The sequence below is a fragment of the Littorina saxatilis genome, linkage group LG9 (assembly GCF_037325665.1).
Source record: "Littorina saxatilis isolate snail1 linkage group LG9, US_GU_Lsax_2.0, whole genome shotgun sequence".
In the NCBI taxonomy this organism is placed as follows: Eukaryota; Metazoa; Mollusca; class Gastropoda; order Littorinimorpha; family Littorinidae; genus Littorina; species Littorina saxatilis.
Window position 1 is genome coordinate 44,930,558 of NC_090253.1, and position 25,692 is coordinate 44,956,249.

Genomic DNA, 25,692 nt, shown 5'->3' on the forward strand with positions numbered 1-25,692 from the left:
ATGGCAATGTGTTTATTGAATTTGTATTTTGGGGGCGATAGGTGAGTCCGAGGTAGCTGGTATTTTGTTGGTGTCACAGAACTTGATGACACTTTACACCAGTTGCTGCATACTGGCACTCACTTGTTACTCTGCAAAACACAACTTTTCTTCTCATTTTTGCTACCCACAGGTAGGAGGGGGGGTGGACTTCGGTGTAGGTTGATAGTTATCTGTAAAAGCAAATTAAATCACAAGGAAGGAAAGGAGGAGAGGGGATAACTGTAATGAGTATGCCTTATTCAGAAACTTCATCTTTGAAACAATCATTACTTCACCTTTTGAAACTATTAATAAAATATTTAAAAAATGTATCAACCTATTTTTTCCCATCATGTACAGATGGTGAATGAGTTGCTTCAGCCTGACACTCCACGGCCAAGGGCACGCCCAGTAAAACTGGCCGGAGATGGCAGATGTGATTCGCCTAGGCATTGCGCAAAATATGGTGCATACAGCCTCTTGGATGCCACACCAATGGAAGTCCTTCACATTGAATTGATACAGGTAACTAAAGTACAGTTTTGCTGGTTGTATCTCACAACTTTGTGTGCATTTTTGTGTGAATATCTTCTGATAACAAGCACTGGTGTTGATTGTACAGTTTTTGTGTGTGTATGGTTTTTTTTGCAATTTCAAGACATAGCAGTTTGTACAGAATTACTCCAAATGTACATTCCTATAGATTGCAAAGCTGAACAACCCTGAAATACCCTCCCCCAACCCCCAAGTATTATTTTGAATAAAATGTTATGTGTACTTTTTTTCCAGAGCAACACTGTTAAAAATTCCCATGCAATGGAGCTGGAGGGGCTACAAAGGGGCCTTGCTGTCCTGAAACGTCACCTCAGCATCAGTCACAATGGCAAGTAACGAGCCTGACATCAAGCACCACTTTGATATTTGGCACATGGCAAAAGGCAGGAACACATTGTTATATGAACATCTTATTTATTTTTTCATGATATAAATCTATGACAAAATTTATATTTAAGACACACAGTTGTTGGTCACAAACAGATTCAGAAAACATGTCTGCATCACACACACACCCCACCCCTCACCATATCCAAGAAAAGTATTTTCTCCCTTCCATTTCAACTAAATTATCTAACTGTCTTTGTCTCAAACAGGTGTCGGGAAGAAGCTGGAGGCTGCGAGCCATAAAGCTGGCCACGGTGCTCTTAGCCTGTGGTCAAAGCGCATAACAAACCACCTATACTACTGCTAACAGTCTACCGAGGAGAGTGCTACGCGGGTGGAAGAGATCAAGGCCAAGTGGGTGTCCATAGCCAATCACATCAGCAGCCATCATCATGGGCATGGAGACCTTTTCCCTCACTGCCTCCATGGGGACTTGTCCGATGAACCACGAGCCTGGATCACAAAAGGTAAAACAAATTCCAGTCATCAGAGCTTCAAAATAACCTCATAACCTTTCTTTAAATAAGTTAACAATATGTTAACCTTGAATCAGTGTTTATCAGTGTTTATTGAGGATGAAAGTCGCTTGTTCATTTCAATGCTTGTTATTCTCTCAGGTGCCAGGAGAAAAGGTTCCGTACAACTCTCGTTTACTCTATTACACATGGTGTATGCATAAAGAGCGATTACTTCCCTTTGGTTATTTGATATCAGTGTTTATCAACCATATAAACTCTTGTCTACTGACACCCCAGTTCACCGTTCTCTGGAAGGAGTTATTAAAAGCCCATATCTCCTCCGAGATATTGGGCAGCTGTCTCCCGACGTTCAGACAGCCCACTTGGAAGCATACCACAGTGTGATCAACAACTTTGCACCAAAGATGCTCCACTTCACCTTTCCTGTTATGCAAGCAAAGTAAGTGCTGTCTTTCAATAGTATTGTTTGGCAAATATTTCTTTCTCTGTGGTATGAAACTAAAACTATGACGATAAATATGCTCAATAAATAAGCTTTATATGGTGGACCTTCTTTTCTCTTTCTGCTGTTCATTTATACTGCCCTTGTTTTTTGCAGACTCTACTTGGCAGCAATGCACACCGATACTAATGCTGGGGGGGAGCAAGCAACCACAGAGGAAGGCGAACTGAGGTGGAAGATTGCCAGGGGAGGGAGCAAGCAACCACAGAGGAAGGCGAACTGAGGTGGAAGATTGCCAGGGGAGGGAGCAAGCAACCACAGAGGAAGGCGAACTGAGGTGGAAGATTGCCAGAGGAGGGAGCAAGCAACCACAGAGGAAGGCGAACTGAGGTGGAAGATTGCCAGGGGAGGGAGCAAGCAACCACAGAGGAAGGCGAACTGAGGTGGAAGATTGCCAGGGGAGGGAGCAAGCAACCACAGAGGAAGGCGAACTGAGGTGGAAGATTGCCAGGGGAGGGAGCAAGCAACCACAGAGGAAGGCGAACTGAGGTGGAAGATTGTCAGGGGAGGGAGCAAGCAACCACAGAGGAAGGCGAACTGAGGTGGAAGATTGCCAGGCCAAGGGCAAACAAGGGACAACCAACTGCAAAACCTGTCAAGGAAACTATTACTCGCTGTAAGAATATTCACAACTCAAGACTACTTTTCCTTCAGTTCTAAAGTATGCAAGTTTGTAGATGCTACTATGAAGTAAATATCAACAGTGGCAACATATCCAATTTTAAATCACTGCTCACAGTTTACATATCTCTAGTAATGTAAGCATTCAGATGTTTATTTCTGAAAAAAATAAAATAAAAGGTAAAAATCTGGTCATAATTTGAAAATGTTGCTGTTTCTCATGTTCTAAATCTTGTGCTTGATTTTGTACATAGGCTCTCCTCTCCTCATGTTTTGAAATCAACCTTCATTTCTCTGTTGCACATTAGGTTACCTGAATGAGCTGTTTGAGGAGGTGGTCACGCTGCGACTGGCCTATGGCAGCTATGCGAAGGCTCTGCGAGCACAAAGGGATTATCAAGAAACGGTGCCAGAGACCCTAAGTCCTACTGCAGGGCCTGTCGACAAAGCCGAAGTTGTAGCCAGGCAGCGTCGACGACTCAACTGGCGACCGACAATAGATTAGATTACCTCCACCTGTTCCAAGATAAGCTAAACGGTCCAAAGAGGATGTTACACATTAAAAGTCAAGTCACTGGAATCATAAAACTTCGACTAGGATAAAGGAATCTTATGATGAACAGAAAAAGTTAACGGATGTACTTACACTTTAAACAGCATATTTGAAACCTGTGTAGATCTGCGAAGGAAACTGGTTCCTCACTGTGGCAACAACACAGGCAGGCAAAATCTTCCTGTTTTTCCTGCCCGTAGTGTGCCAAACCCATCGCACAAAATTGCTGTACGCAACATGTCGATATGTCCTGGAAAGATACAGGCAACAGTTAGAAGGATGAATGAAGTTTTTAAATAGTACATTAAAATTAATGATTCTTGGGATGTTAAGACTACCAAAGATTAATTTCAAATTAGTGCAGTATTGATCTAATCTTGATTACTTTTTTCTTTTTTTTATAGGGCTGGGTGGTTGGGTGGGTAGTTCCAGTTGAATTTAGATTCAACCAGGAAGATGAAAGTCCTTTAAAAAAAACCACAGTATCACTTCAATAACGATGCTAGAATGATTCAGAGATGAACCTAACAAATGTGAAGCAGTGAGAACTAAATGTATAGCCCATTCTTTGTTACTTTTGGTTTTATATGAACGCAAGTATAAGTTTACATGAACAAGGAGGGTGTAGGGCGGAGTAACCTGATACATTGTAGTACATGTATGTATGTTGAAACATACAGCATACCTGTGTGGCTCATCCTTGTTCTCAAACTCTTCTTTCCACCTTTTCCTCAGTGACTGTTTGAAGAGGACGATAACTGATTCAATGGTGTAACTGGTATTGACAGATATGTTTTACATTATTGCAATTTTCAAAGGTTTTTTTTATCATTATTATTGTTATCATTATTATTATTATCATAATTATTATTATTATTATTGCAAATATACAGTGTGAATTACTTGTCAGTGCCCATGAATGATAACTGAATTGAACTGAAACTAGAAGATTGTATCTGAAGAAAGTGTGTGCGCATGCATATTTGTGCGATTATATTAAAGAGTTGAGAAATTTAAAAAGTAAATTTCCTCTGTGACCATGAAAGTCAGTTGATGTCAGTGTGTGAATGTAACTTGTGACATGCAGATCAAAGTGGTTCTCTTTCATAACTCTGTGCAATGTTACGTGCATACACAAAACACAAAAAAATACATTCAGTTACCTTGAGAGACAGTTGTCGCGAAAACCCTGGTGGGTGGTGATGCACTGCATCCCTCCCCCCTCAAATTTTCCAGTAACTTCAGGGTAGTGGTGGCAGCACACCTTCTCCCTCCTTCGCTGGCCAGGCCACACAACACAGTGGCCACACTGACACCATGCCCTGAAATTGAGAAATCAATAAAATTCTACCTTGTAATACACAACCCATTCATTTTGGTACGGACGTTTCTCTCGTGTCTTATTTTTTTTTTATTTTTTTTTTTTAGTAATCACACACGATTCACAAGTGAAAATTCCGTGTCTCTCCATAATACTACATGACATCATTGCATGCATACAGGATGATACACGGTACGTGTGTACCGTTGTGAGAAGTAAAGGTCAAACTTCAGAAAGACAGCTATACTAAATTACGATTCTCACATGAACTCCTCACAAATACACAATCCCTTACACACTAGCGAGCAAATGCTGACACCTGAATTTTGAACAACAAAGCAACACGAAAGAAGTTATCAGCAGGCTGTAGATCTAGCAGACGACAGATTTGCCGCGTACAAGTGCATGCTTTTTACCTTTCATCATCTCCTGCAGCAGGGATGTCATCGTCCGCTTCGTCCACGGTACTGCTCCCGTCGCTGCTGCCACTTTCTTCATCTTCAGAAGACTCCAGCAAAGATGCTGGAGGCTCAAAACTGTATGGTTCGGCTGCTGAAGTTGCTTCTGCCATGATCCACCTTCTGACGTCATCGGAATGTTTACCCAGAATTCTCCACTTCCGTAGTCTCGCGGGCAGTTCGAGATCCAATGGCCGTCAGATCGGAACGCGAAAACGCTTCGCTTCAGCCACGAAATTCGGCGGATTATGGCCCAAAACGGTTCCGACATAAACTAAACACTGTGAGGGAAGGTAAGAAAACAATTTTCTACGGCATGCATATGTCTGGTTAACCTAAGTCACGCCAAAACGGAAATGTACGCGTTTTTACACCAAAAAAAGCCTGTTAGGGTCCTTTAAGTAAATAGGAGAACTAAATGTATTTCATTAAAAACAAATTCCACTCTGTACAAAACACAGTCGGGATATCGATTGTGTACAGTACCCGGCGAAAGATCCCAATTTAAACGAGTGGCTGCATGAGTGCGTGCGGGCGAGTATACGTGTGTCTGGTCATGTGCCTGGCATTATGAACTATACGTTGGTTATATAAACTCTGTGCGAGTGTGCGTGCGTGTGTGTTTGTGTGTGTGTGTGTGTGTGTGTGTGTGTGTGCGTGTTTGTATGTGTGTGTGTGTGTATGTGTCTGTGTGTGTGTACAGTGTGTGTGTGTGTGTGTGTGTGTACACAGTGTGTGTGTGTGTGTGTGTGTGTGTGTGTGTGTTTTCATTCGCAGAACTTGAATGGGTATTGCTATACATGTACGTATGTGTCTCCGTGTATGTGCGTCTTTAACTTGTGCGTGCGTATGAGTGAGTGTACGTGTGTCTATAATGTGCCTGGTATTATCTGCGTTGTTTACAGAAACTCTGTGTGAGTGTGTGTGTGCGTGCGTGTGTGCGTGCGTGCGTGCGTGCGTGCGTGCGCGCGCGTGTGTGCGTGCGTACGTGCGTGTGCGTGCGTACGTAGTGCGTGTGTGTGTGTGTGTGTTTGTGGGCGTGCGTGCGTGCGTTCAAGTGTGTGTGTGTGTGTTTGTGTGTGTGTGTGTGTGTGTGTTTGTGTGTGTGTGTGTGTGTGTGTGTGTGTGTGTGTGTTTGTGTGTGAGTGTGTCTCTACGTATATATATGCACCGTGTAACTTCATACTTCTGATATCTGTAACGTAATTGTTACCGTTGCGGCCCTCTGCTCCACAGGGAGTCTACAGGAATAAGTCAATTATTACCGTATTTTGTCAATTACTCTTTTTTTCTCCTTATTTTTCAGTTTCATTCATTTATCTTCCGCCTTCGTTTCTTCTTTTAAATAATTGCCATTGTCACATTTTGCCGTTTTGTTTTATGGTAGAATGACGTCAGATCTGAGTTCATTTCTCTGGGGACACAAACAATAATACCTAGGTAAATGTCATGCACAAATACATTACTTGTTAGGTTATTTCTGAACCCCGGAGAAAGCAGGCATAGAATATCCCGCTGATTTATTTACAACAGTACCTGTTTCCTAATCGTTTTCTTGCCAATCTAATCGTCTTCATCAATTACTTTCGAGTTTCCATGTTTGTGGTCTCTTGCAGGTTTGGAACAATTTTATCAAGCATTTCTACAATAATAAAAAAGTAGAAACTGTTATAAATGAACATTCTATAGAAAATTAAAATACTATGAAAAATAGCATGCTTTTAGCAAAAGGTTACGCTGAAAGAAACAGCAGGAGAGAACAACAGAAGAGGTAAATAACATCCAAAAAAGATGAAGTAGAAAAGCAGTTTTGAAATTGACAATTGTGATGGAAAACACACACACACACACACACACACACACACACACACACACACACACAAACACACACTCACACACAATCACGCGCGCGCACAAGACAACACGCCAGTGCGCAGACACAAAGACATGAGCCTACACAGACACAAAGGCGCACAGACACGGACACACACACACACACGTGCACATACACACATTCACACGTGCACACACACACACACACACACACACACGCACACACGCACGCACACACAGTAGAATAATGTATCCTTAGTCATTCGCTCGTTAACAAAACAAAGAAACGAACGATGACAGAATTCTTTAAATTCACGCTTTGAATCTCTACCGGAAGATTGCTGTGCCAAAATAAAAGCGGACTATTTCTACCAGCTTTGCTATATGACCTGTTTGTTTTTGAGGCGACGTTTCTCTAAGAAACAATGTATTTCAGCCAATATTCCCTCACCATAACTCTGTTTGTCACTTTTCCTGCATTCTGTCTTTACACGAACAATAATGCGAACAAATCGTTGATATCAGTGATACATCAGCGAATGATGCTTGTTTGTTTGTTTTCTTAACGCCCAGCCGACCACGAAGGGCCATATCAGGGCGGTGCTGCTTTGACATATAACGTGCGCCACACACAAGACAGAAGTCGCAGCACAGGCTTCATGTCTCACCCAGTCACATTGTTCTGACACCGGACCAACCAGTCCTAGCACTAACCCCATAATGCCAGACGCCAAGCGGAGCAGCCACTAGATTGCCAATTTTAAAGTCTTAGGTTTGACCCGGCCGGGGTTCGAACCCACGACCTCCCGATCACGGGGCGGACGCCTTACCACTAGGCCAACCGTGCCGTTAGCGAATGATACAGAAAACAGCGTTGAATATAATGATGTATCAGCTTATGGCATGGACAAACGCGTTGATATCTATACTATGTCGGCCCATGATGCAGAAAAAAGCGATGACTACAGTGATCCATCAGCCTTTGATACCGACTACGCAGAAGAAACACAAGCACAGAAAACTGCACATTACTCTTTCGTTGAAGAGATTCCTTTGGACGAGGGCGAATGGAGTGTGGACATAATTATGCCACTGTTTGTAGAGAAGGCGGAGTACAACCAAGAAGAAATATCCTACTGCCTGCAGCAAAACCAACACCTCCAGTCACTCACCAACAAGCTGACAGTTCACTACGATGAAGGTGGCAGCGATGACGCCAATGATGACGAAGGCCCGATGACGTGTACAATTAGCGTCACTACCCCAGAACAGACGTTCCAAGTAGACATGTCGAGTGCCGGGCTGGGAAAGTGCAGTCTTCAAAACTACGTCAACATTTCCGATGGAGAGAATTCTCAAACCTGGCACCACACGTGTATGGCATTCCGTTTGTCAAATAATTATTTGGATACTTTTTCATGTTTTTTTCACCAGTTTGTGCTAAATAATCATTATTTAGAAGCTCATGTGCTAAATAAGTAATTGTTTATAAACAATGTAAAACAATTCTAAATAATTTTTTATTTACGTAAACCATTCATTATTTACCTAAACAATTCATTGTTTACGTAAATAATTCATTGTTTACGTAAATAATGATTTATTTACGTAAACAATATATTATTTAGACTTATATTACATTGTTTATAAACAATCAGCAATGTTTCTAAATAAATCATTATTTACGTAAACAATGAATTATTTACGTAAATAATTCATTGTTTACGTAAATAATGATTTATTTACGTAAACAATATATTATTTAGACTTATATTACATTGTTTATAAACAATGAGCAATGTTTCTAAATAAATCATTATTTACGTAAACAATGAATTATTTACGTAAACAATTCATTGTTTAGGGAAAGCAGTTTTCATTATTTAGGGGAATCAAGAATTGACTTCTAAGCTTCATTTTTTTTCTTTGTGTATATACTATAATTCAATACAAGGTATCTCCAAACATTATTTATCAGAAAATGTTCGTAAATTTGTTTATTTTACAAGCTGAAATTGCCGTACGAAAAGAACTGAATGCGAAAACAAACAAAAGGTCAAGGTCATGACCGGGAGTGTTTAGTGTTTGCATTCTCTCCCTGGAAGTTGTTGAAAAAAAGTTTTCCGTCCTAAGTGTTCTGTTCTGTCTCAACAAAAACTGTTTGTTTCTCTTTCCATTTCTCTTACTGCATGATTAAACTTTTTGTTATCTGTAGGTTACACAACACACCACAACTTGGTATGAGCTCTGACGCGATGACGTCACACAGTCGTGTGCAGAGTTGTCCGGCCTTGCCCCATGCATTCCGGCGGAACTCGCGAGAAGGCAACACGCGAAATCTGCACTCTGAATCTCTCGCATTTATCGACATGGTCTCTAGTTGTAGTGTTAAACATTGCCATAACAGACAAGATAGAGATAGGGACAGAAGATTCTTTTCTTTGTTGTCAACGGAAAGGGCAAAGAGACAAGGGATTTGACTGCACGACGCCGGCGAGAATGGTTGGCACAGCTTCAGCTGAAGAATTTCAACTTTGAATCAACAGCTAGGAGATTATTACGTGTGCTCTGATCATTTTGTCAATGGTAAGTACTCATGCTTTTGTTCACCTGCCTTGGTTAGTCTGTGTTTTATGCAAGCTGTGTTGTAATGGTAGTGTGCGGACAGTCGGTCAGTCCTGCACCGAGTGCAGTCTATGACTGAGTGAGTCAGTCTTACACTTACTCTCAGTGTAACAACTTATCATGGTTGCCCAAAACCATGACTTGTGAGAATGCCATATGTGTGAAATACTTGGATTTGATAATCAGAATTTATTTGAACACTAAATGGTCATTGTTGATACAACTTCATAGTTCAGTTTTAAAGGGTAGATCTGTGTCGAGATTTACTCATTCATTTTGTTTGGGCGACTTATTTTTAAAATAACTCCCAATCCATAATTTACAATACATTTGCCTTTGATTTTTTCTGCAGGGCAACCATCTGTGGGAAGTAAACAGTCCGAGCTGGACACCTACTTTGAAACTTGGGTATGGTGCAGGGACACAGCCTGACAGCCAACAAGGACAGTACCAGAGACTCAAGGACTGAAGGAGAGGAAGAAGCTTGTGGGGAGTGAGTCAACTCCTTGTCCTTCTCACCCTAATTTAGCAGAGGATGCTGGTGATGGCGACGGTGAAGGTACTTCGGATACAGCAGAACTGGCTGCTCCTCTTCCCGAGAGAGGTGACTGTGGCGGTACTTATTGCCAGACTGAAACCTATGACAATTTTGCCTGTATTTCTAAAGATGAAGAAAAGCAGCTACGGGATGAACTTAACAGGCTGGTGCTAGAAACTCGGGAACTTAAAGACGAACTTGCCAAGAAAAAAATGACACTTGAATCTTTGAGGGACAATGACGATACTGTACGATATTTTACTGGGATTTCTAATTTCTTCACACTTGTTACATTATTTGATTTTCAATCAATCAATCAATGAGGCTTATATCGCGCATATTCCGTGGGTACAGTTCTAGGCGCTCTGCAGTGATGCCGTGTGAGATGAAATTTTATACGGCCAGTAGATTGCAGCCATTTCGGCGCATATTTACCTTTCACGGCCTATTATTCCAAGTCACACGGGTATAGGTAGACAATTATTAAATGTGGCTAAGCAATTTTGCCAGGAAAGACCCTTTTGTCAATCGTGGGATCTTTAACGTGCACACCCAATGTAGTGTACAAGGGGGGGGGGGGGGGGGGGGAGTTCGGACACCGAAGAGAGTCTGCACACAAAGTTGACTCTGAAATAAATTTCCGCCGAACCTGGGATCGAACTCGCGCTGACAACGGCCAACTGAATACAAATCCAGCACGCTACCAACTGAGCTATATCCCCGATTTTCTTGCATCGCATTTGCCAACACACTCGCGCAGAGCACTGACACAGTTTCAAGCTCTCATTCATGCATATATACGCCTTAACACACCTCTGCAACACCTGGCATACATCTTTTCTGTGTCAAGAACATCTGCCAGCAAAGTTTTTCACGAGACTGTGCATATCATGTACCACTACCACAGACTGCAGCCACTTGTTTTCTGGCCAGACAGGCAAAGTATAAAGACAAGTATACCGCCACAGTTCCTTCCCTATCCATGGAACAGAGTAGTGTCCATTATTGACTGTTTTGAAATATATTCATTGAGAGACCCTCCAGTGTTGATGCTATAGCGCTAGTGCACTCACCTGGTCTAACTACAAGCACAACAATACAATTAATATGGTGCGCCAAATTGATATTACTATCGTTAACTGTTATGTAGAGTTTCGAAACTATCGTTATCTGTTATATAGAGTTTCAGAAACTCTATATAACAGCTAACGATAGTTTTATCAAAAGCGCGTTGGTATCGTTCCCAAATGGGAAAACCCTGAAATGCCATTGCAAAACTGTCTTTTTGCTACGAAATGTACATTTTAACTAGAAACATAATTTAAAAAACTACAACATTATTTAGTTAGTGACCGTTCTTCTGTTGTCGTCTTCTCAAATCATTGTTGAGTTTGTTTAATATTAGCTTTATCATTTGTACTTTCGGCCGTACCGTTTTCCACGTGTGCGGTTTGAAGACGGTAGGCCTACTGAATATTCGCGGAAAAGACCATGACGCATTACACAAAACAGTGGGGGTTTTTCAAAACAAACACAAAACAACGTGTTTCCCGAGTGACATCCCCCAAGGCGCGTTTTGGAAAACACTGCATGCTTTCGCATCGTGTACCGTTGCCCACTGCATGCATGCCAGCCGTATGTGTACAAACTGACCCGCACACAGCGCGGTAGCTAGAACGGGTCAAGCTGACACTGACCAATATTTCTGTGAAAACAGGAAGCGTCCTAGCTGTAACGAAGATTTGATTACTTGATTAAACGAAGCAGCGAAATGATGGACTTATCAGACGACAGTTAGTTGAATATGATCTACCAGGGATCGCGCTAGCTTTTTAAAAAACGCGTAAGTCATACGCAACGAAACGAAAAAAACGCGTCACGGACCAATATTTTTGCGTACTACGAACACACGTACAGACACAAACAAAACACGCACGAAAGACTTAAAGACACTCCTTACCTAAATACGGCGAGTTTTCCTGTCGAACTCAGCGCACGCCTGTCGAATAACACCCCTGCTGTCTCCAACCTTCGGGCCTTGCGAGTTTGTTTCCCGCTCTAATACGACTAGACACACTTTCCGCCTTTTGGAAGCGCGAGATGGGAGAGCAGCTAATGTCTGTTTCATTATCCGACAAGACATTATCTGGTAATACCCTCGTTACGTTCGTTTGCGATACTTCGATGCAAAAAGAAACAGACTTTAGTTTTGACGCGCAGATTTCATGTGTGTCGTCACTTCTCGAGCCCTATAGTCAGTTTCAGGATCGGGTGATTATTAAGTCAGAGCAAAAGCGCTGCGTGAAGACAAGAAAAAGTTACAATATTTTTGCGTATGGCTTACGCGGCGCGGCGAAAAAAACGCGCCAACGACTTTTAAAATGCGTCAAATACGCACAAATCGTGCGTAAACGCGATCCCTGATCTACTAAATCATGTTGTAGTAATTTAGTGCAAATTCGCTCGAACCAGAGACATGTCTCTGCTCGAACGAAACGTTCAGCAGCCATTTTGCCGGCATCAAAACATCCGACCACGCCATCGCTATTTTTAGAAACTCTATATAACAGTTAACGATAGTAATATCACTTGCGCGCACCATGCCGCCGTTTTGCGAAACCCTCGTTATCTGTTATTCATAGTTTTAGCAATAGCGCGTTTGTATTGATATATTATAACTCTAAATAACAGTTAACGATAGTTTCGAAACTCTATTAAACAGTTAACAATAGTTTCGAAACTCTATATAACAGTTAACGATAGTTTCAAAACTCTATTTAACAGTTAACGATAGTTTTGAAACTATATATAACAGATAACGATAGTTTTGAAACTCTATATATAAGTATAACAGTTAACGATAGTTTTAAAACCCTGTATAACTGTTAACGATAGTAATACCAATTTTGTGCACCATAAATTAAATACCTAATATCAATTACACCTCAAGGCCATATTTCTTTTATTTCTAAAGGGTGGGGTGGGCTTTCAAGTGACAAGCACATCACTGCAAATAGTGGGTATCTAGACAATATTGTACAAAATGATGTCATTTTGGCCGACAGGGGATTTGACATTAATGAACTAGTGGCTATGAGAGGTGCACAAGTGAAAATCCCTGCCTTTACAAGAAAGAAGAGTGAGCTTACAGCTTATGAGATAGTCAACACGCAAACTAGCTAATCTGAGAATTTATGTTGAGCGAGTTATCGGTATTCTTTGGGGAAAGTACACAATTTTGAACTCTGATATTCTGACTGATCTTTTGTTTGCAAGGGAAGAGGAAGAAGTGGTAACACTGGACAAAATAGTCACTTTATCATCTGGGCTTGTCAATGTTTGCACAGCCTAGTGTTCAAACTGAAGGCATTGTTTAGACTAAAGAATATATGTTAACCCTTACACTGGTGCAATTCTGTAACACATGTTACATAGCCACTGGTGAATTAACAGAGAGAAAAATAACAAAAAACGGTCATATAGGTTTTCGCATCCATGGGAGGTAATCGGAACCGACCAAACAGACTGAGCCAGTAGCGCGACATATGTCGTGACAACCAGGTGACAGTATACGTAAAGTAGCGCGACATATGTCGCGACAACCAGCCTGAGGGTTAACAGGGGTGTCGTTTGGGTCGGCCCTTCGGCCAATCGCCGATTTTTTTTTAACTTTGGCCGAAACTTTCATGTACTTATCGGCCAAATGTCCGAAGAGTATTCGTCTGAATCGGCCAAGGTTTGTCCGGGTTTTTTATTGGTCAGGCTTTTGGGCGGGGATATAGCTCAGTTCGTAGCGCGCTGGATTTGCATTCAGTTGGCCGCTGTCAGCGTGAGTTCGATCCCAGGTTCGGCGGAAATTTATTTCAGAGTCAACTTTGTGTGCAGACTCTCTTCGGTGTCCGAACTCCCCCCCCCCGTGTACACTACATTGGGTGTGCACGTTAAAGATCCCACGATTGACAAAAGGGTCTTTCCTGGCAAAATTGCTTAGGCACAGCCGGTTAATAATTGTCTACCTATACCCGTGTGACTTGGAATAATAGGCCGTGAAAGGTAAATATGCGCCGAAATGGCTGCAATTACTGGCCGTATAAAATTTCATCTCACACGGCATTACTGCAGAGCGCCTAGAACTGTACCCACGGAATATGCGCGATATAAGCGTCATTGATTGATTGATTGATAAAACTGCTGCCGATGTACTTAGACAACTGACTGGCGTTTATTTTCTTCGTGAATACCAAGAACGAAACATCAGTGTTTTGAGCGCAAGCCATTGACAAAAACTATAGCTGCCAGAGTGGTTTCGACAAGGGAAACCACACTTTCTGCGGACCGCTCAGGCTCAGCGTTTGCGTTCGCCGAACATCATGTCGCAACCAAAAAAGAAGAAAAAAACTCAATTGATCAGTGGCCACGGTGTGCTACCCTTCGCCAAGGTAGGTGCTTCTGAAAAAAATAACAGCAACACCGCGAACGTGGACAGTGTGAGTGATAGGGGTAGTGTTGTCGAGTCGATGGAAGCAGACGACACAAGCTTAGCAGAGGACAGTCACATTCACCGGCGTATCGACATCTGCTGAGATTGAAAAGCGACATCCAAATCGTGGTTTTCAAGCAATTGGCTCACCCTAGGCCTACACCCATGGCTTAGCTATGAGGGTGGGTCCATGTTTTGCAAACTGTGCAAGAACGGTGGATGTAAAAATATTTTCACCAGGGGAGGTTGCCAAAATTTCAGCATTAACTGACCACCTCGCTAGCAAAGACCATGCAAGATCCATAGATGTGCTCGTGTATCAGGAAACCTTCAAAACAATGGATAAAATCACAATGTTATGTGACGGTGTCAGAGTGTGTTTATGTTTTATTGGTGTTTTACCAGTCATATTTCCAACTGAAAGGCTTGTCAAGATTGGAAGAGTTTTATTGTTTTACTTTCAAAACATTAAAGTTAAAGGTTTGAAAAAGTTTTAAAGAATTGGTGTCTTTGTGTTTTACTTAAATCAACAAAGCTGATTGTTTCAGTTGCAGTATGCAACATATGTTCTGTGTTCCTAAGACAATGATTACCTCTTGTGCTTCAATGTTGCGGTGACTTTCGATGAGCCAAAATAATGGCCGAAATTTTTTCACAATGTCCTAAAGCATTCTGACAGTTTTGGCCAAATGTCCCAACATAAAAATGTCTAGCAACACCCCTGAACTGTGGTGTCTTGTATCTGATTCTGATGTCTCTCATGAGCAGTAGCAATAGTCTTTCTGTTATTATGTTTTCACTGGACGGAATCTTGAATTTGAAGATAAAGGCATTGTTTAAAGAATGTGTTAATTAAACTGTGGTGTATTGTATCTAATTCTGATGCAGGTGTCTCACATGAGCAGTAGCAACAGTTTTTCTGTTATGTTTTCACTGGATGGAATCTTGAATTTGAATACACATACATGTATCATGTGTATATGATCTGACCTGCTGCTATTTCCTTCCATTTCAAGAGCAGATTTCACTCTTTCTATCACACACACACACACACACACACACACACACACACACACCACATTAACATACACTTTGAAATCATTTTGCATAAATGTGACATGTATTGACACAACTGACAAAGGTTGAATTATGCTGATTAACCTCAAAATAGCTCTACACAGGAAACAAGATCAGGAGCATTGCAAAATTAAATGGCCTACACTTGAAATGCGAGCACACATTTAAACTACCAATAACATGCAACTTCAAGCAACACTGAACATACCACTACCAGTATTGCAGGTATCAAGCCAAAGTGAAGAGAAGAACACTTTCACTAAATGTTCAAATTTGAAATAACATACTGTGGGCATGTGAGTCATTAACTATTCATTATGATAAATAGACCTGTGCGCTTTTTTGCAGAAATAAGTGTGTTCAATTTTGTTGTCATCAAAACAGAACTAGTTGATAATAGAAACTAACTTTCAGTTCCACTGCCAATTTAAACACTGTATTACTTGACTGTACTGATGCAGAACTACGCTGGACCACACACTCTTATTTGTTCCCTAAATCAAGCAGCCAATCCGTGTCACTGGAAACATTGAACAAGGAGAATGAACAATATACCTGGCTGAATAAGTTGATAATCAAACTGCTCATGATTCTTTGTTATTCACAGCAGTGGATGTAAAACAATCACAAAATAATGTCCTGTATGCATCATAATTTATACTTGTAGCACTTGATTTTGTATTGTGGTCAGTGATCCTAAACAAAATGTATGCCTACATCTGTGCATGATTTTACTTTAAGAATAAAATGAAACAAGAATGGAACAATGACTTCTCTGTGAGTGTGAACTGTGATTTAAAACATTACATGCCCTCTTTTCTCTCCCTCTTTACAACTTTACTACTGGCCACTTTCTGTGTGTACAGTCATACATGATGTTTGTTTTCCCACACACATGAGCAAGCGAGTCTGGCATTGTCACTGTTTCTTGCTGCGTTTCACGGCTTGTGTTTGCAGCTGCTCCTGGTTCACATCCACTGCTTGTAGAGGCTCAGCTTCTCTGTCCAGCCAGTTTCCAACTAGCTCTGGAAAAACTGCGAGTCTGAACACTTTCAAAGCTTTCTCCACACACATTGCCCAAAAATCACAGTCAGGCAATACTCAGACAATAACTTTATCCACAGTAGTCCACACCATGAAATCGCAGTAGGAGGAACCGGTCATAACAATCTGGCACTGTACCGGTACTTGACTATTTAACTTTTAAGTATGGGTGGTCCTTGCGCAGACAAAGCATCCCCTCACTGTTAGATTCCAAACAGAAATGGCGGTCTGTCACACACACTCAACAGCTGACTCCTTGAAGGTGAAGGGACGTGTGTGCAGGTTTCTCCAACTCCGGCCATGCAGGTTTCTCCAACTCCGGCCATGCAGGTACAGTGTGCTGACAGTATGTTGCCATCAAAAGTGGCGATGGTCCAAGGAGAAAGTGCTGGTTCATTAAGGCGTTGTGAATGAAGAACCTGAAACATAAATTGAAGATCACACAAATCAGCATTCAGCTAGGTCAATCGAATGAATATAACTCTAAGACGCACATAATGTCAATGTGCTTTACAACATTAACAATGAAAAGTAAACAACAGATTTTTAACTGAATATGAACATGAAGCTCATTATAATTATATATAAATATAATATTTTGCAAGCTATTTCAAAATATAAATATATTCAAGACTATCTACAGCTTTTGTCGTAGTCCAGAATACAAACTAAAGCGAAGAATATATTAAAGACAAAGCCTCAACACAATATCCTGAACTGCAACTTACAAGTGAAATCTGCAACACAAGACAGAGAACACTCACGTTCATTCATTATTATATTTATAAACTGAAAGCACATTCTTACCTTTGCAGAAATGACAGAGTTTTGACAGCCATCAGGGCTGTAGCGCTTGACATCCCTCACCCAGCCAGAGACAAAAAGTCGGTAGGAATCCAAACGTTTGTAAGCTTTCAGCAACATGCACTCTTCTCAGTTCTTGCCAAGCACAAAATAATTTACGATGTTGATGTAACTCAGCTCTGGCAGATCGTCCGGATTTGCTGACCAGCACCTGGTTGGAATGTCATACGGATCATTCCCATCACTCTCCAAAATCTTCTGATGGTATCGCCGCCTCTCCTCTGGTAACAATCGCTCAGAATATGTTCGCTTCTTGCCCGGTCGCTGTTTCTCCATCTTGCTTTCAAGGCAAGGGAAGTCACTCCAGGAGGCATTGTTTCCCGTTTTTCAACGGTTCACAGCTGTTTTTACTTTTCTCTTTGAAATGAAACGATGAAAGGAAGAGAAATGGAAAGACAGGCATGTTGTTGGGACATAAACAGAACAGAGAACATAAGGGGAAAATACTGTGTTTCAACAACTTCAAGCAAGAAAATGCAAACACTAAACACTCCCGGCAGAGAAAACCCTTAATTGACCTTGACCTTTGACTGTGTTTGAGATCAGTTATTTTCGTACTCGGCTTGTAAAATAAACAAAATAATATCCAAACAACAGCTATTTTAAGATAAGAGTGTGTGGAGAGACCTTGTATTCAATTATAGTAATCACTGAAAGACATAAAACTTAGTTCAGAAGCGAATCCTAGAAACCCCTAAATAATGGAAAATGTCTTGGCTAAACAATTCATTGTTTACGTAAACAATGAATTGTTTACGTAAATAATTCATTGTTTACGTAAATAATGATTTATTTAGAAACATTGCTCATTGTTTATAAACAATGTATTATAAGTCTAAATAATATATTGTTTACGTAAATAAATCATTATTTACGTAAACAATGAATTATTTACGTAAATAATTCATTGTTTACGTAAATAATGATTTATTTAGAAACATTGCTGATTGTTTATAAACAATGTAATATAAATCTAAATAATATATTGTTTACGTAAATAAATCATTATTTACGTAAACAATGAATTATTTACGTAAACAATGAATTGTTTAGGTAAATAATGAATGGTTTACGTAAATAAAAAATTATTTAGAATTGTTTTACATTGTTTATAAACAATTACTTATTTAGCACATGAGCTTCTAAATAATGATTATTTAGCTAAAACTGGTGAAAAAAACATGAAAAAGTATCCAAATAATTATTTGACAAACGGAATGCCATACACATGTGACTATGGCCGTGTGTTTTTCTTCAACGCCGCGCAAAACAGTATGGCGCTGGTGATTCGTCTAGCAAGATGTCGGACTGTTGACAGGTGTGTGTGTGTGGGGCTCCAGTAAAAGTGACTCTGGTGTGTGTCTGCCAAACATGTGAGGTGTATTCTCCGACAAGCCGACTGCTAATGGTTTGCTTTATTACCCAACAACAATATGGTATGTTGAGACCCTGTGTATGAATTGCAAGCTGCTGACTTTTCTTTTCGATACAATGAGTGACATTGCATGTTTGACACAGCTACAGCGATAGTTACCTGCAGTTACCTGTATAAGCACGCGCACGTGAATCTCTCTTTTTACCTGCTGTGTCCGTACTCCGATGCGCTGTGCTACAGTGAATCAGTTTATAGCTGTGGCCTAGTTTTAGGCTCTATTGTGACTTTGGTTTTTCACTAGCATGTGGTTTGCCGCGCGCCCGGTCGAAGTGTGTGATTGATGGATGTGAACCACGGTGAACCACGGTGACAACTGACATGTCGAAGGCAAGAAGGGGACTTACATTCACTACACCTTTGATCACCTTTCAGATCGCCTTTTTCTAGCGGTGTGTCGTCAAAGAGACAGAAAGTTCAGGAAAAGGAGGAGCTAGGTGATTCCTAGTACGAGCGAGGGTCAGGGGACTGTCGGAGGTGGTGGCATGGGTTCACCGCAACTGCAGTCAGTCATGAGTGGTCTTTCCTCTGAAACTTTTCAAGACGCTATCATTTCAAAAGTTAGCGAAGCTCTGGCTATGTTTAAGTCTTCTGGTGATGACTCGAACGATCCAATTGTGAAGATGGTACCCATGATGGTCACAGCAATGTCAGTGGTGGTTAGTGAGGTGGTGAGGGGTGTGATAACAGGGATCGAAGAACTTTTGGAATCGATTGTCTCCCCTAGACCAGAACCGAGGTCTGAAAGGTTGCTGTCTGCTGTGCGTGTACTAACCTACGAAAATGACAGACTTCAGCAGTACACTAGGCGAGAGAGTGTCAGAGTGTTTGGTATTCCGCAGAGTGTTGGTGAGACAGCGGAAGAGGTGGAGGAGAAAGCCATCAAAGTCTTTCAGGATGCAGATGTGGACGTGAGTGAGGCTGACATTTCTGTGTCACACAGAGCAGGAAAAGTAGTGAAAGGGTCTCGCCCCATACTTGTTAGATTTGTTTCTCGCCGCAAGCGAAGTGAAGTGATGAAAAACAAGAAAACCCTCAAAGACAAACCGGAGTACAAGAATGTCTTCATCAATGATGACATTACCCCACAGAGGGCCAAGTTGTTGGGCTTTGTCAAGAAACTCGGCCCGTACAATGCTTGGACCATCGACGGCAAGATCTTCTGTGCGAAGAAGTCACCTCTTGGCCTTCATCCATCAGACCGTCCCAAACCGGTCGTCATTGACACGCCTGATGACCTATTCAAGCTGGGCGTCACCGAAGTCGACTACCATGCCCTGGGTCTGTGGCACCTTGCTGAGGAACCTGCAGATGGGGGTCTGGGGTCTGCCATGACTGAGGGTTAGCGGTGCCCTGGTCGGGGGCATTGATTCAGCGTCTCCCCCTCATGTGAGCCAGGTGTGTGGTGCTGCGAACTATGAGAAGAAAGGAGGTGGTGGTTTTGGGAAAGACTTTGGTGGTCCCGGCAGTGATGGCAATGATGAGGGTGGTGGAGACATAATTGTGATTAGCTATAGGGGTGGTGGTGAAGAGGGAGGTGAAGTTGGTGAAGACAGAGTGGTAAAGGACAGTGACGGTGATGGTGGTGAGGAAGGAGGTGAAAACAGAATGATGGAGGACTGTGATGGTGATGGTGGTGAAGAGGGAGGTGAAGACAGAGTGGTGGAGGACTGTGACGGTGATGGAGGTGAGGAGGGAGGTGAAGACAGAGTGGTGAAGGACTGTGACGGTGATGGTGGTGAAGAGGGAGGTGAAGTCGGTGAAAACAGAATGGTAAAGGACTGTGATGGTGATGGTGGTGATAAGAGAGGTGAAGACAGAGTGGTGAAGGACTGTGACGGTGATGGTGGTGAAGAGGGAGGTGAAGACAGAGTGGTGAAGGACTGTGACGGTGATGGTGGTGATAAGGGAGGTGAAGACAGAGTGGTAAAGGACTGTGACGGTGATGGTGGTGATAAGAGAGGTGAAGACAGAGTGGTAAAGGACTGTAATGATGATGGTGGTGATAAGAGAGGTGAAGACAGAGTGGTAAAGGACTGTGACGGTGATGGTGGTTAGGAGGGAGGTGAAAACAAAATGGTGGAGGACTGTGATGGTGATGGTGGTGAAGAGGGAGGTGAAGACAGAGTGGTGGAGGACTGTGATGGTGATGGTGGTGATAAGAGAGGTGAAGACAGAGTGGTGAAGGACTGTGATGGTGATGGTGGTGAAGAGGGAGGTGAAGACAGAGTGGTGGAGGACTGTGATGGTGATGATGGTGATAAGAGAGGTGAAAACAGAGTGGTAAAGGACTGTGATGGTGATGGTGGTGAGGAGGGAGGTGAAGACAGAGTGGTAAAGGACTGTGATGGTGATGGTGGTGAAGAGGGAGATGAAGACAGAGTGGTGAAGGACTGTGATGGTGATGGTGGTGAGGAAGGAGGTGAAAACAGAGTGGTAAAGGACTGTGATGGTGGTGAGGAGGGAGGTGAAAACAGAATGGTAAAGGACTGTGATGGTGATGGTGGTGATAAGAGAGGTGAAGACAGAGTGGTAAAGGACTGTGATGGTGATGGTGGTGATAAGAGAGGTGAAGACAGAGTGGTGAAGGACTGTGATGGTGATGGTGGTGAGGAGGGAGGTGAAGACAGAGTGGTGAAGGATTGTGATGGTGGTTAGGAGGGAGGTGAAGACAGAGTGGTAAAGGACTGTGATGGTGATGGTGGTGAAGAGGGAGGTGAAGACAGAGTGGTAAAGGACTGTGATGGTGATGGCGGTGAAGAGGGAGGTGAAGACAGAGTGGTAAAGGACTGTGATGGTGATGGCGGTGAAGAGGGAGGTGAAGACAGAGTGGTAAAGGACTGTGATGGTGATGGTGGTGATAAGAGAGGTGAAGACAGAGTGGTGAAGGACTGTGATGGTGATGGTGGTGATAAGAGAGGTGAAGACAGAGTGGTGAAGGACTGTGACGGTGATGGTGGTGAAGAAGGAGGTGAAAACAGAGTGGTAAAAGACTGTGATGGTGATGGCGGTGAAGAGGGAGGTGAAGACAGAGTGGTGAAGGACTGTGATGGTGATGGCGGTGAAGAAGGAGGTGAAAACAGAGTGGTAAAAGACTGTGATGGTGATGGTGGTGAAGAGGGAGGTGAAGACAGAGTGGTAAAGGACTGTAATGGTGATGGTGGTGATAAGAGAGGTGAAGACAGAGTGGTGAAGGACTGTGGTGATGATGGTGGTGATGAGAGAGGTGAAGACAGAGTGGTGAAGGACTGTGATGGTGATGGTGGTGATAAGAGAGGTGAAGACAGAGTGGTGAAGGATTGTGATGGTGGTGAGGAGGGAGGTGAAGACAGAGTGGTGAAGGACTGTGATGGTGATGGCGGTGAAGAGGGAGGTGAAGACAGAGTGGTGAAGGACTGTGATGGTGATGGCGGTGAAGAGGGAGGTGAAGACAGAGTGGTAAAGGACTGTGATGGTGATGGTGGTGAAGAGGGAGGTGAAGACAGAGTGGTAAAGGACTGTGATGGTGATGGTGGTGAGGAGGGAGGTGAAGACAGAGTGGTGAAGGACTGTGATGGTGATGGTGGTGAGGAGGGAGGTGAAGACAGAGTGGTAAAGGACTGTAATGGTGATGGTGGTGATAAGAGAGGTGAAGACAGAGTGGTGAAGGACTGTAATGGTGATGGTGGTGAAGAGGGAGGCGAAGACAGAGTGGTAAAGGACTGTGATGGTGATGGTGGTGAGGAGGGAGGTGAAGACAGAGTGGTAAAGGACTGTGATGGTGGTGAAGAGGGAGGTGAAGACAGAGTGGTAAAGGACTGTGATGGTGATGGCGGTGAAGAAGGAGGTGAAGACAGAGTGGTAAAGGACTGTGATGGTGATGGCGGTGAGAAGGGAGGTGAAGACAGAGTGGTAAAGGACTGTGATGGTGATGGTGGTGAAGAGGGAGGTGAAGACAGAGTGGTAAAGGACTGTGATGGTGATGGTGGTGAGGAGGGAGGTGAAGACAGAGTGGTAAAGGACTGTGATGGTGATGGCGGTGAAGAGGGAGGTGAAGACAGAGTGGTGAAGGACTGTAATGGTGATGGTGGTGATAAGAGAGGTGAAGACAGAGTGGTGAAGGACTGTGACGGTGATGGTGGTGAGGAAGGAGGTGAAAACAGAATGATGGAGGACTGTGATGGTGATGGTGGTGAAGAGGGAGGTGAAGACAGTGGTAAAGGACTGGAATGGTGATGGTGGTGATAAGAGAGGTGAAGACAGAGTGGTAAAGGACTGTAATGGTGATGGTGGTGATAAGAGAGGTGAAGACAGAGTGAATGACTGTGGTGATAATGGTGGTGTTGAGAGAGGTGAAGACAGAGTGGTGAAGGACTGTGATGGTGGTGAAGAGGGAGGTGAAGACAGAGTGGTGAAGGATTGTGATGGTGATGATGGTGATAAGAGAGGTGAAGACAGAGTGAATGACTGTGGTGGCGATGGTGTTGATGAGAGAGGTGAAGACAAAGTGGCGAAGGACTGTGATGGTGATGATGGTGATAAGAGAGGTGTGCTAAAGAGGTTGGTGGTGATGGTGGTAAAGAGGGAGGTGAAGACAGAGTGAATGACTGTGGTGATAATGGTGGTGTTGAGAGAGGTGAAGATAGAGTGAATGACTGTGGTGATGATGGTGGTGTTGAGAGAGGTGAAGATAGAGTGAATGACTGTGGTGGTGATGGTGGTGTTGAGAGAGGTGAAGATAGAGTGAATGACTGTGGTGGTGATGGTGGTGATGAGAGGGGTGAAGACAGAGTGAATGACTGTGGTGGTGATGGTGGTGATGAGAGGGGTGAAGATAGAGTGAATGACTGTGGTGATGATGGTGGTGATGAGAGAGGTGAAGATAGAGTGAATGACTGTGGTGGTGATGGTGTTGATGAGAGAGGTGAAGACAGAGTGAATGACTGTGATGGTGGTGATGAGAGAGGTAAAGACAGAGTGAATGACTGTGGTGGTGATGGTGGTGTTGAGAGAGGTAAAGATAGAGCGAATGACTGTGGTGGTGATGGTGGTAAAGAGGAAGGTTCAGACAGAGTGAATGACTGTGGTGGTGATGGTGGTGATGAGAGAGGTGAAGATAGAGTGAATGACTGTGGTGGTGATGAGAGAGGTGAAGATAGAGTGAATGACTGTGGTGGTGATGGTGGTGATGAGAGGGGTGAAGACAGAGTGAATGACTGTGGTGGTGATGGTGGTGATGAGAGGGGTGAAGATAGAGTGAATGACTGTGGTGATGATGGTGGTGATGAGAGAGGTGAAGATCAGAAGGTTTTGTTGATAATGACTTGTTTGACTCTGATGAGGTTGGTACTCTAATAGGTGAGCGGGCCTCACAGGATAATAATACTAATAACCTTGGTTTTAAATTGATTGATTTTTGTGAAATGACTGGCTTAGTTATTGCAAATGGCAGAGTTGGCGATGATACAGGGGTTGGTAAATGCACATGTAAGGATAAGAGCGTTGTTGATTATACTGTCCTGTTGTTTTGCATTTAGGCCTATTAAAACATAATGAAGTACGCGCTAATGATTGCCTAGCAGACGATGTGAAAAAAACCAACAAGTCGCGTAAGGCGAAAATACAATATTTAGTCAAGTAGCTGTCGAACTCACAGAATGAAACTGAACGCAATGCCATTTTACTCGTAGCATCGTCAGGCCACCGCTCATGGCAAAGGCAGTGAAATTGACAAGAAGAGAAGGGTAGTAGTTGCGCTAAGAAGGATAGCACGCTTTTCTGTACCTCTCTTTGTTTTAACTTTCTGAGCGTGTTTTTAATCCAAACATATCATATCTATATGTTTTTGGAATCAGGAACCGACAAGGAATAAGATGAAAGTGTTTTTAAATTGATTTGGACAATTTAATTTTGATAATAATTTGTATATTTAATATTCAGAGCTTGTTTTTAGTCCCAATATAACATATGTTTATGTTTTTGGAATCAGCAAATGATGGAGAATAAGATAAACGTAAATTTGGATCGTTTTATGAAATTTTTTTTTTTTTTTTACAATTTTCAGATTTTTAATGACCAAAGTCATTAATTAATTTTTAAGCCACCACGCTTAAATGCAATACCAAAGTCCGGGCTTCGTCGAAGATTACTTGACCAAAATTTCAACCAATTTGGTTGAAAAATGAGGGCGTGACAGTGCCGCCTCAACTTTCACGAAAAGCCGGATATGACGTCATCAAAGACATTTATCAAAAAAATGAAAAAAAGTTCGGGGATTTCATACCCAGGAACTCTCATGTCAAATTTCATAAAGATCGGTCCAGTAGTTTAGTCTGAATCGCTCTACACACACACACACACACACACACACACACACACACACGCGCACACGCACACACGCACATACACCACGACCCTCGTTTCGATTCCCCCTCGATGTTAAAATATTTAGTCAAAACTTGACTAAATATAACAAGTCGCGTAAGGCGAAAATACAATATTTAGTCAAGTAGCTGTCGAACTCACAGAATGAAACGCAATGCCATTTTACTCGTAGCATCGTCAGGCCACCGCTCATGGCAAAGGCAGTGAAATTGACAAGAAGAGCGGGGTAGTAGTTGCGCTAAGAAGGATAGCACGCTTTTCTGTACCTCTCTTTGTTTTAACTTTCTGAGCGTGTTTTTAATCCAAACATATCATATGTATATGTTTTTGGAATCAGGAACCGACAAGGAATAAGATGAAAGTGTTTTTAAATTGATTTGGACAATTTAATTTTGATAATAATTTTTATATATTTAATTTTCAGAGCTTGTTTTTAATCCGAATATAACATATGTATATGTTTTTGGAATCAGCAAATGATGGAGAATAAAATAAACGTAAATTTGGATCGTTTTATAAATTTTTATTTTTTTTTTACA

At 42.3% G+C, this 25,692-nt stretch overlaps 2 protein-coding genes and 2 long non-coding RNA genes across 4 annotated transcripts in view; 2 read left to right on the forward strand and 2 right to left on the reverse strand.

The window, feature by feature from the left end:
- Positions 1-901: 901 nt before the first annotated feature.
- LOC138977220 (uncharacterized) lies at positions 902-1,986 on the forward strand. Its single transcript, XM_070350125.1, has 3 exons — positions 902-959; positions 1,173-1,217; positions 1,719-1,986. The coding sequence occupies exons 1-3, from the start codon at positions 902-904 to the stop codon at positions 1,883-1,885; spliced, it is 270 nt and encodes an 89-aa protein (XP_070206226.1). The 3' UTR covers positions 1,886-1,986.
- Positions 1,987-3,214: 1,228 nt separating this feature from the next.
- Positions 3,215-5,010, reverse strand: LOC138977221 (uncharacterized). Its single transcript, XM_070350127.1, has 4 exons — positions 4,856-5,010; positions 4,282-4,440; positions 3,804-3,893; positions 3,215-3,368 (listed from the first exon to the last, which is right to left on the reverse strand). Exons 1-4 carry the CDS (start codon positions 5,008-5,010, stop codon positions 3,215-3,217), a joined length of 558 nt encoding a protein of 185 aa, XP_070206228.1.
- A 4,021-nt stretch (positions 5,011-9,031) lies between these two features.
- The window catches only part of LOC138976225 (uncharacterized), a 525,645-nt gene continuing 508,984 nt past the window's right edge, over positions 9,032-25,692 (forward strand). The window contains exons 1-2 of the long non-coding RNA XR_011458914.1: positions 9,032-9,316; positions 9,708-10,359. This is a non-coding gene — a long non-coding RNA (uncharacterized lncRNA). The remainder of the gene's footprint in view (positions 9,317-9,707; positions 10,360-25,692) is intronic.
- LOC138976204 (uncharacterized) lies at positions 15,472-18,194 on the reverse strand. Its single transcript, XR_011458903.1, has 2 exons — positions 17,302-18,194; positions 15,472-16,913 (listed from the first exon to the last, which is right to left on the reverse strand). It is a non-coding gene; the product is annotated as an uncharacterized lncRNA (long non-coding RNA).

Excerpts from the sequence above, each read along its gene's own strand:
- LOC138977220 (XM_070350125.1), top strand. The coding sequence starts at position 902 with ATGGCAAGTAACGAGCCTGACATCAAGCACCACTTTGATATTTGGCAC. Across the intron at positions 960-1,172 it reads TATTTGGCACATGGCAAAAG|GTGTCGGGAAGAAGCTGGAG; the intron begins GCAGGAACACAT and ends TGTCTCAAACAG. Across the intron at positions 1,218-1,718 it reads GAGCCATAAAGCTGGCCACG|TTCACCGTTCTCTGGAAGGA; the intron begins GTGCTCTTAGCC and ends CTGACACCCCAG.
- LOC138977221 (XM_070350127.1), bottom strand. The coding sequence starts at position 5,010 with ATGGCAGAAGCAACTTCAGCAGCCGAACCATACAGTTTTGAGCCTCCA. Across the intron at positions 4,441-4,855 it reads GCTGCAGGAGATGATGAAAG|GGCATGGTGTCAGTGTGGCC; the intron begins GTAAAAAGCATG and ends TCTCAATTTCAG. Across the intron at positions 3,894-4,281 it reads CGCGACAACTGTCTCTCAAG|TTACACCATTGAATCAGTTA; the intron begins GTAACTGAATGT and ends TGTCAATACCAG.